Source organism: Colletotrichum tamarilloi, assembly GCF_030869305.1.
Source record: "Colletotrichum tamarilloi strain Tom-12 chromosome Unknown Scaffold_9.1, whole genome shotgun sequence".
In the NCBI taxonomy this organism is placed as follows: domain Eukaryota; kingdom Fungi; phylum Ascomycota; class Sordariomycetes; order Glomerellales; family Glomerellaceae; genus Colletotrichum; species Colletotrichum tamarilloi.
Genome location: NW_026849392.1, coordinates 766,597 through 782,714, shown reverse-complemented (window position 1 = coordinate 782,714; position 16,118 = coordinate 766,597). Strand labels below are relative to the sequence as shown.

General features: G+C 53.3%; 4 protein-coding genes across 4 annotated transcripts; 2 read left to right on the top strand and 2 right to left on the bottom strand.

Moving 5' to 3' along the window:
* Positions 1-2,227: 2,227 nt before the first annotated feature.
* CTAM01_03999 (uncharacterized protein) lies at positions 2,228-2,683 on the top strand (the record flags this gene model as incomplete). The annotated part of the gene is made up of 1 exon (XM_060520029.1): positions 2,228-2,683. The coding sequence occupies one exon, from the start codon at positions 2,228-2,230 to the stop codon at positions 2,681-2,683; it is 456 nt and encodes a 151-aa protein (XP_060385450.1).
* Positions 2,684-3,627: 944 nt separating this feature from the next.
* On the bottom strand, positions 3,628-7,259 carry CTAM01_03998 (phosphatidylserine decarboxylase; the record flags this gene model as incomplete). The annotated part of the gene is made up of 5 exons (XM_060520028.1): positions 3,628-3,837; positions 3,895-4,646; positions 4,702-6,895; positions 6,960-7,004; positions 7,101-7,259. 5 exons carry the CDS (start codon positions 7,257-7,259, stop codon positions 3,628-3,630), a joined length of 3,360 nt encoding a protein of 1,119 aa, XP_060385449.1.
* Positions 7,260-11,016: 3,757 nt separating this feature from the next.
* On the top strand, positions 11,017-11,271 carry CTAM01_03997 (uncharacterized protein; the record flags this gene model as incomplete). Its single annotated transcript, XM_060520027.1, has 1 exon — positions 11,017-11,271. The coding sequence occupies one exon, from the start codon at positions 11,017-11,019 to the stop codon at positions 11,269-11,271; it is 255 nt and encodes an 84-aa protein (XP_060385448.1).
* A 3,557-nt stretch (positions 11,272-14,828) lies between these two features.
* On the bottom strand, positions 14,829-15,882 carry CTAM01_03996 (uncharacterized protein; the record flags this gene model as incomplete). Its single annotated transcript, XM_060520026.1, has 2 exons — positions 14,829-15,556; positions 15,630-15,882. The coding sequence occupies 2 exons, from the start codon at positions 15,880-15,882 to the stop codon at positions 14,829-14,831; spliced, it is 981 nt and encodes a 326-aa protein (XP_060385447.1).
* Between the last annotated feature and the right edge of the window lie 236 nt (positions 15,883-16,118).

The following is a 16,118-nucleotide window of genomic DNA, read 5'->3' as shown; positions in this document are numbered from 1 at the left end:
GAAGCTGGACTTGCAGCATGCGAGCTCAAGTCCACCCCACCGTGCCGACGTTACCTCCAACCGGCGCCGCTGACTCGGTCGCTTTCGCGTTCGGGTGCCTTATCAACAGCGGGACTTTTACAGAGAACCACCAGCCAAACGCTCAATTCTACCTTCGTTCGATTGAGAGTTTTTCGGATTTACAGCATCGGGGAGTTTACGGCGCACACAACACAATCAATCAAACATTCACGCCAAATTCCGGCAGTTTTTGGGTGGGGTTGGGAGGAAAGGGACGTAAATCCGAAAAGGTTTCGTCCGTCACGCCATCAGGGTCGGGCATCACATCAAGCCCACTTTTCTTGTCTCTTTTGTACTCTCGGCTTCGTACCAATTCCTCTTTACAAGTTGCTGTTCGTACCATCAGCAGGCAGGGGAAGGGAGTGAAGAGCCCCCCTCCATGATTGTATCGCCGGCGGGGCACGCGGAGGAAGGTGGGATGTGAAGGGGAAGGGGGAAGAATATCGTTCGAGAGACATGCAAAGCTACGACATTCGTCTCCATCTTTTGCTTTGCCCCCTCCACCCCTCCGACTCTCTACCTGCGTCTGCTTGCCTTGCATTTTGTATCTTTTTTTTTCTTGTTCTTCTTTAGCAGAGCCTCCAACACTGGCTCCCGTGTATGGAATAGATACCCCCAAATAAATTGTTCACATCAACTTCTTTCTGAGCCACCATGGCTATTCTTGGCAACTGTGATTGAAACATTGTACTCACAAAGTCGGTCCAATGTCATCACAAATTGTCTAAAATGCCCCGTCTACAACCGAATGACCCTCTTCACGTGCCAAGTTTCCTCCTAACCAACTCCAGCCCCTTCCATGGACCATACTCCGTTCATACACGTGTAGGTCCACATCCGACTTCCGACACCGACTCTTCTCGAACCCCCCTCTCCCTTTCCGAACCGGCACTTCTCTGTTATCAATCAGTGATCGTCGGACGGAGCCCCCCCCTTACTGCCTACGTACATTATTATCGCGTACCATCAGTACGGAGTCCTGCGTATGAGGCTATGAGCGATTTGGGGGGTAACTTACCCCACATGAGCCATACATTGAGTGCATCTCCAACCAACCCTTCAAGAGTCCGGACTCCGAAACCAGGAACAATCGTAGCTCAAGAGTAGAGTCAGTACACAGTAGACCGCTGTCGACCTGGCCCCACCATGACGCAACGAGGGGGTGGAAAAACTTGGGAAAAGCTCACGGGAAATTCCATCACCCTAGTTCACGCGAGACCAACACCAGAACGAATGACTGGGCGAGAGAGGAAGATCGAGGGAGAGAGAGAGGCGGGAATCCACTTTGGTTTACCTTGGTGGAGGACCGGACCTGCATTGGAATTGAGACTGAACATCAGACACCAGGGACGACTCGGGAGGGGCCCCTCCACTGATGAGCATGATGATATTCGTCTCTGCTTGACGTGACTACGCCGCACCGCGTCGTGCGCGTCAAGCTGTTCACCGTGATCTCGTCGGAGGACCTTCGTAATAATGGAAGAAGGGGGTGGTTTGGGGTTCCTCTCTCTCGCTTTAACGATCATCCAGCATCCCACTTACCCTCCTCTCAATTTCGTCACCGTGCACGGTCGCCGTTCCCGAGGGTCAGGGGCTCCGTAGACCGGGTCCCGCGTCCGACTCGGTTCATCCGTGACCTTGCCGTCGCTCTGTCCGGACCGGGGGGCCAGTCGTCAACCATGTACCGATGGATGGCTAATCCATAAAGTCTTTGGTCATCGTTCAATGTCCCAAGTAACCAAGTCTCACCGTACATCAACACCATTTGGGCGCGTCTTCCACTTCCTTCTCCCAAGGTCGTTGTTTACCACACTTTTATACTACACTATTTCCTCACATACACATATTGCGAGATATCATCACTCGGGAAAGAGATTGTAAATAAAAGTTGGGAAAACCCGCGGTCACGAGATTGTGGGAGTTGCGCTGTCACTTGACCATTCTGCAGTTCTCCTTCCCATCCATCATTAAAGAGAAGAACTATTCCAGAGCACTGCACCCCCTCTCTCAAACCCCTACAGATTTATGCCAAAAGATGACAGAACAAAAAGAAGCAAAAAGAAAAAGGCTAGCAAGTCTACTTAATCCGAATGCGTTGAAGCTCCCTCAAGGCAATAAACAAGATTCCTCATCAAATGAAAAGTAAACCGCCATAAAACCGTCGACGATGCTGCTCTGCTGCTCCCCCACCCTCCGACTTAGTCCCTCCTCCACCTGCACCACACGCACCCCTCCTCACCGACTCACTCACTCACTCACTCACTTCGGTGGTGCCCCACCCCTCGCGTCATTCTCACAGCTTCACCAAACATCCTCACTCTCTTCTACCGTTCCGACCTCATCCCCTCTCATACAACGGTTCAGCCGCCACCCATCATTCATCACCCATCATCACCACCGTCTCATCACTCACTCACTCACTCTACCCCACTCCACTCCACCACTCGACCTAACACAAACACACACACACAACCGCGACTCCCAACTTCCCTTCCCACTGACACTCCCAAGAAAAAGGGGCCAACTCAGCCAACCAGGCATCCCCATGTCGGCACACGGCAACATCACATGGAACCTCCAAAAACTTCTCCTAACGGATCACACTAGTATCATCCTTGAATAAAAGACCTGACCAGGAAGGGGAAAAAAAAAGGGATGAGGGCCATTCGCGAATGACGAGCAAAAAAAAATAAAAATCAATTAAACCCCCAGTCAAACTCTCAACCTCGTCAATGCCTAATAATAGGAACCAACCCCCTCCACATTCTCCATCCTAACTTCATCAATGCCATGAACAACTCTCCCCTTACTTAGACTCTAGCCGGTCCTTCTAGAAGAAAGTCATGAAATGATTTTGGTCCCATGCTATGCTCGTTCCCTACGCGATTCGTGTAGTCCATCATCTCCAGCATGGCGCCCAACCTCGCAGAGTCTCAATCAACGCTGTTGCACCCTTCCATACATCGTGGGGACATGCACTCATCTGGGGCCTCACTGCAGGTAGGAAACTTTCCCTTTTGGACCTCAACGCATCAATTCATTGGTCACCACATCACATTTGGCTTCATCATGAACCAGGGGGCCCGTTTTACAGAAAACTGACATGTTGCTGCATTCATTCAAAGCGAGCGAGCGACATTGCTGATCCCCCACCTCGCCAAGCAAGGCCCTCCCCGCACCCTAGACTCTCCCCTACTCTCGTTTTCTGTATTCTGTATTTCGTAAAAAAGTGTTGCCTCTGATCCAATCATGTGTGTGCTCTCCCACATCCCGTGCCCTTATGCTCGGTGCCGTAATCGCTGCAATCGCTGTACTACTGTCGCATTCAGCCATGTCGTGTGTCTGTTGAAAGCCACCAACGTCGCAGAAGCGAAACGACAGGAGACAAGCTCGACGCGGCTCATGCGAAGGGCGAGGAAATCGCCCAGTTCTTCCACAACACCGTTTTGTTGTCTACCTCTTCTTGCTCCTCTATCTTCCAGTCACTGATAGGTACTCGTATTCGGAACCGCTGGCAAAACGCACATGGCGCCCGAACCGCTCACACGCAACGCGAAGACGGCGACTCTACATGGCCGACGCAGCGTGCGTGGTGATGCCGGCGCTGGCGTTCGGTGTATCTTCGCCACTGGATGACTCTTCGCTGCCGAGGCTGCCTCCAATACGGCGTTTGGCGTCCTTCTTCTCGGCATCGGTGACGTCCTTTGCGTCCTTTCGCATGTCGGGTTCCCACTGAGGCTGGTCGGGGGCGTGTCCGACAGACATGCCTACGCGAACCTACAAATAATGTCAGCAGCTACTTTCGATAAGGGGGGCTTTTGAGATATAACTTACTAGGGTCTCGAGAGCCCCGTTGGAGTTGTCAGTCAGGTCGTCATCGAACTTCATCTTGCCCGGCTCGAATAGCAATACGATCGTGCTGCCACCAAATTTGAAGTAGCCGAGTTCATCGGCACGATTCACTTGCGCGCCCTCCTTCTGCGTAATCACAGTACTGCCAACCATCATGGCACCAACACAGATGACCATGACGCGGCCGTGAGTCGGGCTATCGATTGGGCAGAGAACTCGGACGTTTTCGCCGTAGACATCGAGAGCGGAACGGATGGCCATGGGGTTCACCGTGTAATATTCTCCCGCAATCGTCTTGGGCTTGCCCAAAACACCATCCACAGGGATGTGGAAGCGATGGTAATCCTGGGGCGCCAAACGGAAGATACCAAGAGCGCCATTCTCGAACCGCTTCACGTCTTCGGGATAAGCATCACCAAGCAAGCGCTTGATGGAGAACTCGCGGCCCTTGATCCAAACCTGGGTCGCCTGGTTCACACTGTTGAAGACAACGCTGCGACAGTCGGCGGGAGACACGACAACGTCAGGACGGTCAGGGGCCGAGCAAGGGCGAGCTTCGGGTTTCAAAGCTCTGTAGAAGAACTCATTGAAGTTCTTGAACTCTTCTGTTGGAAGGAGCACCTCAGACATGTCGAGGCGGTGGAACTCGATAAATTTGGGGATCTCAGCCTTAGAAGCCGGATCATCAAACTTCTTGCCCTGCTTGACACTCATGCTCTTGAGCATCTTGCGAACTAAAACAGCATTGTCAGTCGAGCTTCTCGTGAACTACCTGCATCAGAAACTTACTTCGCTTGGTCTCCATGTTGCTCGACTTCAGTCCCTTGTACAACAGGCGAATGCCTAGTCTGACGTAGACGCTCATCTTCTCCTCGTTGATTTGGCCAGTGATTCGGTCTTGCACAAGGATATTTGCAGAGTTGGCTCCCAGCTTGTAACCGCCGTATGAGATCTTTGTGATGACCTTGGAGTACCACTTGCGCTGGGCCTGGCTAGCGGTGACGAAGCCGCCCATGACGAGGTTGTTGACTTGTCTCCAATCCTGGCTTGCGCAGGTTGCAATGTGAGTGATGATGTCGGTATCCTTGCGCTTGTTCAAGCGCGGCTGGTGGCAGATGGGGCACTCTCTGATTTCGACCACATGCTCCTCGCCGGCACGGTCCTCAGCCAGGTCGTCCCGGTCGAGCATTTCACCTTCCTCGCCAGGAGTGCTGAGCTCCGGAACGTCGAGAGTTCCATCGGATGAGCTAGACCCTTCTGCCGGTAGACCGCCGGGAACGTTGCTGGTGCCTTGAGCAGAGAGCAGATTCTTGACCTTGTCAGCATCCGGCAGCATACCCTTCATTCTGTCTGTGACGCTGAGTTGTGGGCGGCTCTTAGCCTCCAACTGATCCTCCAAGCATATCACAGCTTCGTCGAATGTCAGGTCCGATATGTCATCGCCTTGGGCTCTGTGGGGGAAACGCTGGAAGAAGCTATCAATGGTTGACTCGCGCAACGTTGATCCGAGGGTGTCAAGCATCGTAGTCAGCTCAATCTTGCTGATGCGGCCGCTCTCATCGGTGTCGTATTGCTTGAGCATCGATCTCCAGAATTGTTGTCGCAAAGCCGGGTAAGGGACGTATTTGGCGCGGATGTAGAGGACCGGGTTGTGCTTGGCCTCCCACTTCTTGGCGTCCTTCATCTTCAGGGCGACGCTGAAGTCGTGAAATTCCGCATCGTCTGCCTCAAGCTCGGCAGTTTGCGCACCGGCTCCTGCGAGGGCTTGCTCAGGAGACAGGAACTCAGGGTTCAAAGTCGACCCCTGGGCGGGAGGCGTAGGCGTTGTTGTTCCGGTCTGGGTAGTTGTGGATGCACTGCTTGCATTCTTCGACAATCCAGGTCGCACCTTGCTCAAGCTTTGGGAAGATGATGTACGGGACATTCCTAGCTTCTTGAAGCGGCGCTGTTGAGGGGCGACATACTCATGGGGTTCGGGTACGTCGTACAGACCAGTTTCGGGATCTGCCTGGGGGGCCTTGTCAATGAGCTCCCTGATGGGTAATGAGCAGTCGGCGATGAAATCATTTCCAGAGTACTTGTCGTGATCCATCACGGTAAAGGAGAACGAGTATGTCTGCTCGTGACCCTGTACTTGGAAAATCATCTTCTCGTTGAAGACCGGGTTGAGATTATGCCGCACTCGCTTGGTCCGATACGTCTTCTTGCCGAGTGACGCAACGACGAAAGGATCCATATCAAATGTAGTCCGGGTCGAGTTGGGCTCAGGGGGTAGATCCGTAATGTTCAAGACTTCAAGATAGATGACTCCCACAACGTCGCTTCCACTATTATTGAACTCGTATGTTTGGTCTCTTCTCTTCTTCTTGAGGCCCTTGATCCTCAGGCGTCGCTTGCGTTTCTCGGCGACTTCGGGTTTGCTGGGATCGTCGTCCTCGGGAGTATCATCTTCGATATCCAGATCATCGTCATCGTCATCTTCTTGGTAGGCGTCGGTTTGGTTGCGCGACAGGGGAGGTGACGGGTTTGTTCCGCTGACCCTCATATTCTGGACCGGCTGGATGAGGGGGGTCATGGTCGGTGTGATTTGTCGGGAGCCCGCAGGCAACTGGTTGAGCAGGGCATTGAGCTTCTCGAATACTTGTTCGCGGGAAGCGGCTGTGTTGGACTGGTCGAAGAGGGTGAACTGGAGCATGACCTCGCCAGAGACCACGCTGGTCTTCTTGCCGGGTCTCTTGCTCTTCAGAGGGTACCATTTCGGGGCTTGCTCGATTTGCTCGTTGGCGAAGATCTCCTCCAAAGCAAGGTCGAACTCGCCAAGGTAGTCCTTGCCGAAGCGGTCCTTATCCCAGCATATAACATCGAGAAGGAGGCTCTGGGTCGAATTGACTGGTAGTTCTTCGATGACGTTCCATTCTGGATTGAGAGTCTTGGGCACTTCGTGGGTGGTCACCTTGGCGTCACCGAGTGTCAAAACCAGGTACTAGAAGAGTTCATGTTAGACAATGGATAACGGAAGCGCGCGTGGGTTGGATTCGAATTCGTACTGGGTCGGATGTGCCGCGTCTGTCTTTTGCGGCAAGATTTCGAGCCTAATATGCATCAAGCGTCAGCAATCGTGTGTCTTGTGTGTTGGCTACCCAGCTTGGATCCGCGCATCGGCGCTACAATGCCAAAGTTATTTTTACCTTCATAACGACGACCTTCAAGGTCAAGCCATTCTCCTTTGGACTCAGCTCCATCTTGCTGTTGGTGCTGCCGGTGCTGTTGTTTCTCGTAGGACTGCTGCTGCGGCTGTTGCGGAGGGAGGAGCTGGACTTGAGTCGTCCAGGGATGATGCGGACCATGGTGGACGACGGCGGGTCGGGGAGCGGCCCCTAAAAAGAGTTGCGGCAAGCCAAGAAGAGGGTTTGGAGGGCGCAGGGCACACGACGTGTGTGTGAGGGCGACAAGCCAAGAGCAGACACACTCACGGGCAGAGCGGCCAGATTGGGGGGGCGGGGTGACGTAGGAGACGCAATGCGGAGCGCTGGGAAGCCTTAGGTCGCGTCAGGTACTTGCGGTACCTTACGTATTTGGCTCCAGCGACTATCCAATTGTCATGACCCGACAGGCGAAATGTCCGACTTGTTTCTGGGGTGGGCGTACACAGCAAGGCAGTCCTTCTTTTTCGACCTCTCACACACCTCGGCTTGCTGTCGCTGTTGCTTATTGCCGCGCTCGAATTGTTGTTGGCAGGGCCCAAAGGCGTAGGTAGTGAGTGGAGCGGTGGTGCTGGTTGGAGTGGGCAGTGGCTTGCGGCAAGCAGGCAGAGGCGCGCGCGCTCAGGAGATGAGGTAGCGCAGCTGCAAGTGGTGACAGGGTTTCGGTAGTAGTGTAGCTTGCTGGTTGCTGATCCGCGCTTCTCAACGAGTGCGACGCTGCGTTCTGTTCGTTGCGATATGTGCTTCCCTGCCAACTGGACAGCTCAACGACGCCGGACAGCGAAAGGTGGCGTCTACTCAAGATAGCTCTGGACGAATTGGCGATGACTGGCGAGCCACACGTAACAATTGCTGTCGGATGTGGTTGGGGAGGCCTTTTGGTAGCGTGTCGAGCAGGGGCCTTTGGTTGCCTCGACGTACAGCTGAAGACCAATTCAGGTTCAGGTTTTGACCTCGCAGGGTGGGAACCGTCAATGACCTTGAGATGAAGCCAATGTCAGTATTGGTCGATGATGGATCTCACGGAGGAAAGAAATGTCTACAAGTAGCAGTAGGTGAGAAAAAGGGGAAGGGCTGGAAGTAGAGAGCAACGAAGAGAAGAAGAAGGGAGAAGAGAGATGAGGTAGGAGCTTGGGGCCCCTTGAGGGCTGATGTCTGAATAATAAGAGGCCCGGGGTCGAGAATGGAAAGTTGAGTGAACAAATGTACAGATTTAATTATGTGGCTTTGATGCACATCCAACCTGGCGCCACCGCCATGTGCAACTGGAACGAAGGAGTAAGCTAGGGAGAAGGGCCCGACAGGAGGAACCGACAAAAGGGTAGGGTATTAGAATGATTTAGACGCTTTTTTTTTTGTTTCCTGCGAGCAGAGTCTCGAGGGAAAATAGGAAAAAGGTAGAGGAGAGGGCGAGAGAGACGAAAAGAGAGAACGAGAAAGAGGCAGAAGCAAAGGCGTCGCAGAAGTCCACGGCTCAATGCAGGCGGAGGTCGAGGACGGAGAGGGAGCGAGAGCAACTCTGGAGCCTGGCCAGGGGAAAGAGAGAGAGGAGCGGTTGCCCATCTTACGTACCTTGGGGAAAAAAGAATATGGACATGTACTTCTAGTTGAATTGCAAAGGACGCAGTATTGGAGGTACCTTTTTTTTCTTGTTGTTTTTACGTCCGATGTGGCCGTGTATGAACACCAGACAAAACGTATAGCGAGGGTATTCAGGCCGGGCGGGTACTTTGAGATTCGGTGAGATTTTGGTGGTGGAGCGAAGTACCGTCTCGTCTCGTCGTATGTTCCAGCGTATTTCGTCCCAGATACGACGACTTTTGGTGGGCAGCGATGGCCGTTGGCTGGGAAGGTCCGCGGGTGCTTCGGCTCGTGGTGCAGTCCCCTAGCGGGCAAAGTGGCCACTGTTTGGGGTGATGTGGGTGCGGTTGGGTGGGCTCACTTGAGGCGTTTGGCGTGGTTTGGGGTGGGAGACGGGATCCTGAGCAGGGAACAGAGCTGGAGACGGATGGAGCTGGAGAGCTGGAGCTGAAGCTGAAGCGGCGTCCAAAGATGGGTAGAAACTCGGGTTGAAAACAGCCAGAAACAGCAATCTCTGGGAAGAACTCTAAGAGAGAAGACGCTGTAGGTCACCTCACCTTACTATGTACACAAGGTAGTGGAGGTGCGTATCACTTGGTACCTTGGTCGCTCGCAGCTACCTAGGCGTCGAGCACGCCTTCGTCCAGGCACTGCTGGCACGCTCATAGAAGCCCAAAGGTTAAAAAGGTGAGGATGAAGGGTACGGAGTACCTAGATCATAGAAGAACCCAAGTAGAGTTCGGGAACGAGAACAGACGACACCAAGAGGGGGAGGTCCGGGCCATGTTTTTGTCTTGCATCTTTTCCTCTCACTACTTCTCAAGGCAAGGTTATTTGAATACTACAAACGTCTGGTAAAGTAGGTAATGTATACCTAGTATTTCGCCCACCCAAGCACTCACCGACCGCACCGGTTGGAGAAGGTGGCCTCTCGTCTTCACGTCATGCGTACACAAGGTGAGGTCTGGTAGGCGAAAGCGAGTTCTATCTGCTGTCTCTGCTTCGTACTACCCAGGTTCGTCCCCAAGGAAGACATGCACCTCGAGTCCTCTAACATTGAGGGCCCCAGTATCCCGTACAGCTCGTAACAATGCGTGAGCGAGCATGTGGGCGTGGCATTCCCAATCTGCGGCCTGCCAGAGTTGTACAATTCGACGGTGGTCAATTTCTGCAGTACGTACCCGCCTAGTCTGACATCGGTGTCAGCTCGTGTACTTTGTGGCTGGGTACATCTCCCGCAAAACCAGCTGTTAAAGTACTTTTGTAAGCAGGAAGATGAGGTACCGCCGTACCGAAATGGAAACACCCAAGGAACGACATCCTCCCGTCTACAAAAGTAACAGAAGTATTCTATACCTGAGGCACTTGAGGTAGGACGAAGTGTTTTTAGACGCTCCTTCCTAATCGCTCCTCAATTCCAATGGCAGCTGCAACCACCTCGGTTTCCTTAGAGTTGAGACACGAATAATTCACTCATAATCTAAGCATGAGATAGAGCAGGCACGCAAGTCCAAGAGCAAGTAGTACCCAAGACCATAGACGGCAAGATAAGGTAAGGCAGGTAGGAATGAGCCGGAACGCCAGAATGCTTGGCCCCCACGCTGTGGACAGACACAGACAGGCAAGACAGGCACGAAAATGAAGGGCGAGTGCGAGCGCGAGCCTTCGTCTTCGCCTACGCCTACGCCTACGAGTGAGAAACAGCGCACATTCAAACTTGCTTTTGGAGTATTTCACATGTGCTCAGGGCCTAAGGTAACCTTGTTGTTGTTTCTGAACTCCGTCGCAATGCATTTCCACCGCCTCTTCATCCGTTGCTTTTACCATATGGACCATAATCTTCTCATTACTCAAGGCCTATCCCCATCACTCCCCTTCATCATCAGCTGCAGTCAGACACAGTATCTCGGACTCGCACAAGAACCCGTGCCTGACCATCACTGCGCACCTTATTTGTCCATCCTATCAGACTCTCTCCCCAGTTAGATGCAGCTCCCTGTTCTAACCCCATCTCGCCCCAATGCCCCATCCACAGTGGTCATTATGCCATCCCGAATCCCGTCTGTCGCTTGTCCTTTTCCCTCACGTTCGTTCGCTTCCCTGTCAATGTCATCCCCTGCTGGCTTGCTCTCCTCTTCCGCCCCGTCGGTCGCGTGCCTATCCTCTCGGTCGCTTGTCGCCGAATTAGCGACACTCTCGTCTCGTCAACATATCGCGCATCACGACAGACCTCCCAAGTCGAGTTAGCCGGTCCATACCTACCCCAAGCATTGCCCAACAGCCTGGGTAGCCCCTCTTGGATAGTTATCAATTCATCATCATGTCCGATTTCCCGCTTCAATCCGTTCCGAGTCTCTACCCAGACGCAGCAGGCCACGAATCTTCAGCCGGGACTGAGACAGGCCCAAGTCCTGGCCCATGTCCATGGCCCCCGACGATGCCCCTCCCATCCCCAGAATCTCCTCACTCTACAGATACATACACGCTTCACCCGGCATCTTCCCAAGCAAGTCGAATTCCAGCTCGCCCAGCCAGGCAGAGGACTCTTACTCCAGACCTTTCCCCGTCCCCCTGAAATGCCGCTCCATCCCAACGGCTGTCACTTGATTCTCCCTTGCTTCCAACCAATGTAGCCCGACCTTCAAGTTTCACAACGTGTGCATATCTTTTAAATCACTCACTGTCACGACTGTGTTACTTCACTGCCATGAAATTTTCCATACTTGTCATTACAAGTTCTATCCCCTGGGCCGGGCCTAGATAACTCGTTGTCGGCCTGTCTTGGCCGTTCAATTTATCCTTCTCGCTTCACAGAAACCCCCTCTTCAAAAGTCCCGCCGCCTCCGGTATATCATACGAACCCCATACCGTCTCTCGATGTGGTGTAGTTCGTCGATGGCGCGGCCCCCTCTTCCCCTCCACCTCCACGAATCCAGTCTGTCGGCTTGTGCCCCTCGTCGGCTGCAACAACACCTGCAGCACCGCACCGTGGCCCGTACGACATGGCTGCCCAGAACCCTACAGACGGGTTTCCCTTCTTTCTTTGCTGCCGCGCTTCCGTCGTTCCATCTTTTCTGCCCTATCCGTACGACCCAACTCGGGCATGGGGTGCCGGGCTGCAGGCTTGAGAGCGAGTGTGTGAAAAATGAAGGGCCGACCTTCCTCCATCTTCATTCCCTCCAAGTGCAACATATCGAGAGGCTCTCTGCGCCAAGACCTGATGATGCGTAGGTACTGCACAGAGAAGCCTTCCAATGTGCCGCCCAAGATTCTTGGAGTCTTGGTCGATCTTTCTCCGGCCAAGTGCCAGCGCGGGCCAAGACAAGCGGCTCGTGCCATCTGAACGTCACCTCAACCTTACAACAGTAGTGTGTACCTTAGGCTCAAGGTTGCAGAGGGACTAACAAACGATGAACTGCCAACCGTTCCCATCTTGGCACGGGCAAGCCTCGTCATCAAAACACCCTCCATCTTTGCCCGGCTCTTGTTTATTAGCTTCTGAGCTCCCAATCATACACACTGGTGGTGGCATCTTCCCCAGACTCGAGGTCAGCTTCGAGAGTTGGCAGTAGCAGAGATAGATGATCGTTGGTCTTGGGATAGCCTGCCAGGTACGGATACAGAGCACGCTCAACAAGTCAAGATTGGCGGCGCCTCCGATGCTGAGGTAATCATGTCAGTCGCCAAGTACTCAAGTACCTCGCCTAAGTAGTAGAGACTTCAGACTTTCTGTGATGAGGAACTCTCTTCACCTTGGTCTTCAGTGTCACACTCACTGCTCCTGGTTTCTCTTTACATGCACAATCTGAATAGAGAGCCTGAATAATGAGCATATTGGACCCGGTATACATGTAAGTTTTCCTATTTCCTAGCCTCCTGTGTTCTGAGCCCTATACGGCAAAGACCTACTCTACATAGGTAAGGTACCATAGGTAGTGACCTAAAAATTGCACGGCGCTAGAACACAGTGAGCGAAAGCCTGGTGGGGCACGGGCCGTCTGGACGTCCCGGCGATCCAAGCTTCAGGCTTCAGCTCCTACGGCCTACCGTCGTGCCATCGTCAATCCCACTTAGACGGGGCGGCCACGACCAAGTTTCTCGACGCTTTTTCTAAGGTCGCTTCCGCCGGGCCCAATCCAATTCAGCCGAAATCACTCGCTCGAATCATACCCAGGCCAATAGACAACAATAGGGTGAGACAGGCAAGCTGACATTGGTGTTCCGGCTCACTCAAAAGGAACATGTGCGTAGACGGATGAGGCCAGCAGGACGTCCAACGATCGGCCGGTTTTTCCAATGCCACTTCGTCAGCTCACGCCCATCTTCGTCAGAATGACTCTCGAGTCTCTTTCACAGCCTCTTCCTATTCGATTTGCTTCTAGTCTCTAGAGTCTACGCAGTACACCATGGCCCCTTTCTTGCAGTTCGCTAACATCCAAGGCAACGAGAGAAAAAAAAAAAGAAAAGAAAGAGAGAAAAAAAAAGGCCAAGTCAAATTTCGGCTTCGATCCGCCTGCACAGCATCGGTTCCAAGACCCGGAGCCTGCAAGCCAAGCCCAAGCATTCGAGGCCTCCGGCAACGAGAAAGCAAATGATAATGAATCGTCCTCACCCAAGGTAATCAACGACCATTAATGACCCCATTCCCTCCTGAATCTCCAAGACTTCTCAGCCATGCCAGCAAACGTAACCACCCACCCACTCCTCAACCCTCCTTCAACTCAAGACCCGTCTTGGCCTTCCATCTTTCGGTGGCTGCCCCCGGCTTAGCCTTGGGGTGGAGGGGAGAGGCTCCAGTTATGACGCAGGGCTCAGCGCTCACCCACCACCCACTACGCCAGAGTGAAAGGAGCAACTACGGCCTTTTGCTCGATCGAGGCGTGCCCCAGCGATGGCAGGGCCAAGCGACAAGCCTCGAGGTCTTTTTTTCCGGCCGGATACCCGTCCGCGTGGAGCTAAACTGGGCGCTCCCGACTCCCGAGGGCCCCGACGCGGACGACATTGATTCCTTTTTCGAATACTTTTCTTCCAAGTCCTTAGGAGCATTACCCCATCGGCATCGTTAGACTACCTACCTAATTAGTTCCCTGCCCATTTTGTCATCCCAAGTGGCTTGACGTTCTCTACGGATACCTACTACATACCTATGTATGTGCTCGGCCCGTAGTTGATACAAATCACCGATCGATGGCTGTCTAGCCGTCTCTGGTGTGGCGCTTCATCGGTGTTCACGCTGTGGGATACCGGTAGACGTAGGGGAGGTCAGGCTGGCTTTGGTTTGCTTGCTGCGGCTTGTGACGAGCGGCGCCATGGGCATTGAGTTGAGGCTGGTTGTCAATACCTACTGAGCGAGGGGTATCTCGGGTCTGAGTTAAGCTGTCCAGACCTTGATATCAAGCGTGCCTACCTTATATTGTCTTCTTGAGCCGTAGTCTGCCGTAACATGGGAGATGACCTTATTTCGGTATCTGTTGTCTTTTGTATGGTAGTCCTCGAAGCTTCTTCTCATCCTCCGACTATACTCCTGGGCACATTGCGTTGTTCGAGCCTGGAAGACATCATGCTGGCCATGGGAATCACACCGCGGTCTGGTAGGACAACGGTTTGATCAAGTAGATCATAGCCATGTGACACTATCAAGTACATATCATGCTCATCCCCCACACCAGCATGATTATTGCATTCTACTACAGAAATACAACGCGATAAACTGCCAAGGCAGGATTGCTTAAAAATGCACCATTACTCAATCGACGTTCGTCTCCTCTAAACATCAATTCGATTCCTTTCCTCCACTCAAGAGACACTGTGGAGACGAGTGGATGTTATAGAACGTTCAGTGCAATGGATAGAAGTCTGCATGTGGAAGCCGGCAATGAAGTCCGGTCTCTGTTTATTCGTCCATCAACTTTGGGGAGAGACTTCTCATGAGGTAGACATCTCGAAATTGATATTGATGTTTGGTCAGGTATTTTGATAGTGAGAACTCTTCCAGTACTCATCTTGCTACTCCGATGAATGAAAGTAGCATCGCTGCCCATTCCAAAGTTGCGACATATCCATCACCAGGAACCCGGCCATCCATTCATCTTCAGAACAAACACATCGTATCCTGGCATTCATTTATAACCCTCACAACCCCATTCTCCTCACCGGCCCAGTCCTCCTCCTCCTCCTCTTCCCAGCCCCCATCATCTTCACACTCTCCGCCCAATCCCCAGTCCCATTCCCCGGATCCGCGTCCGTCGCCTTCCTCTTACAAACACTCCCCGCCCTAGCCTTCCCATTCGGCCCATCCACCGCCTCAAACTCCCTCTTACTCTTCAACCCGGTAACCATGGTCCTGGCCGCCTCCTCGAGCCATCCATTCACAAAGTCCCCGTGGAAACACCGGCTCCCGCCGCACGCGAGCTCGATCGGCGGGTCCCCGCCCTTCCAGCCTTCGGGGATCGCCTTCTTGGTATCGTAGCGTATACTAAATCGCAGCTGCGGCATCCTCTTCATCCCGCCCGCGCACGCCCCCGTCTTCCTATCAGAGTAGGCAGACTTGAGGGTGGTTTCGTCAACGCAGTCCGGGAACCACAGGACCGCCTGTAGAGAAGTCGAGCACGTGTTCTGCGGGAACTGGGAATGCTCTTTCCCGCCTGCGTCGAAGGCTTGGTTCTGGCAGAGCCACGTCACGTCGGACCCGGGGACCAGGTCCGCTTCCGTCGAGGCCTTGGAGTTGCCCGCCACGACGGAGAAGTTGGGCGGGATGGGCACCTCGGCCGGGTCCTTGTCAAAGTTGTAGTAGGCTACGAACGAGACCGGCTCGATGGGCGTTCGGGTTTCGCCTTGGACGTGGTAGAGCGTGGGGATCCCTAACGGAGGGGTGTTAGTTGAGATTGCTCGCTATAGGACGAGTGGCGGGAGGGAGAAGGAGAATAAACATACAATATACGGAAAAATCATTCGGGTTCTGCGCCGTAGAACACCCCTTTTGCAACTCGGCCGTCGAGCTCATGTTCACCCTCACCGCGTCGCTGCCGAAGAAGCTGTGCATGTGGCTCTTGTACTGGCCCGGGATGACGATGGGATCGATGTTCTTGCGCATGAAAAAGTCGACTTTGGTGTTTGTAAAGGCTGCCGCCGGACCTGCTGCTGCTGCTGCTGCTAAGAGCAGCGCGAGTCTGTCTGATAGCTTCATCTTCTTCCGTCTGTGGGTGCTGTGATGCAAGCGAATGTGTATGTAAATTGAGAAAACAGGAGACGGTCAATGAGAGGATCAGATGAGATGATGAAAGCGAGTGTAAGTTGAAGAATCGTTCCTCTCTACCTCCCTCTGGTTATAGAAAGGTTTCCTGGCCGAGTAAGAAGAGGAAGACCGGTGGGCGGAACGTCTAATTTTCCTTCTTATCTCGAGAATAAGGAGCAGATCAGACG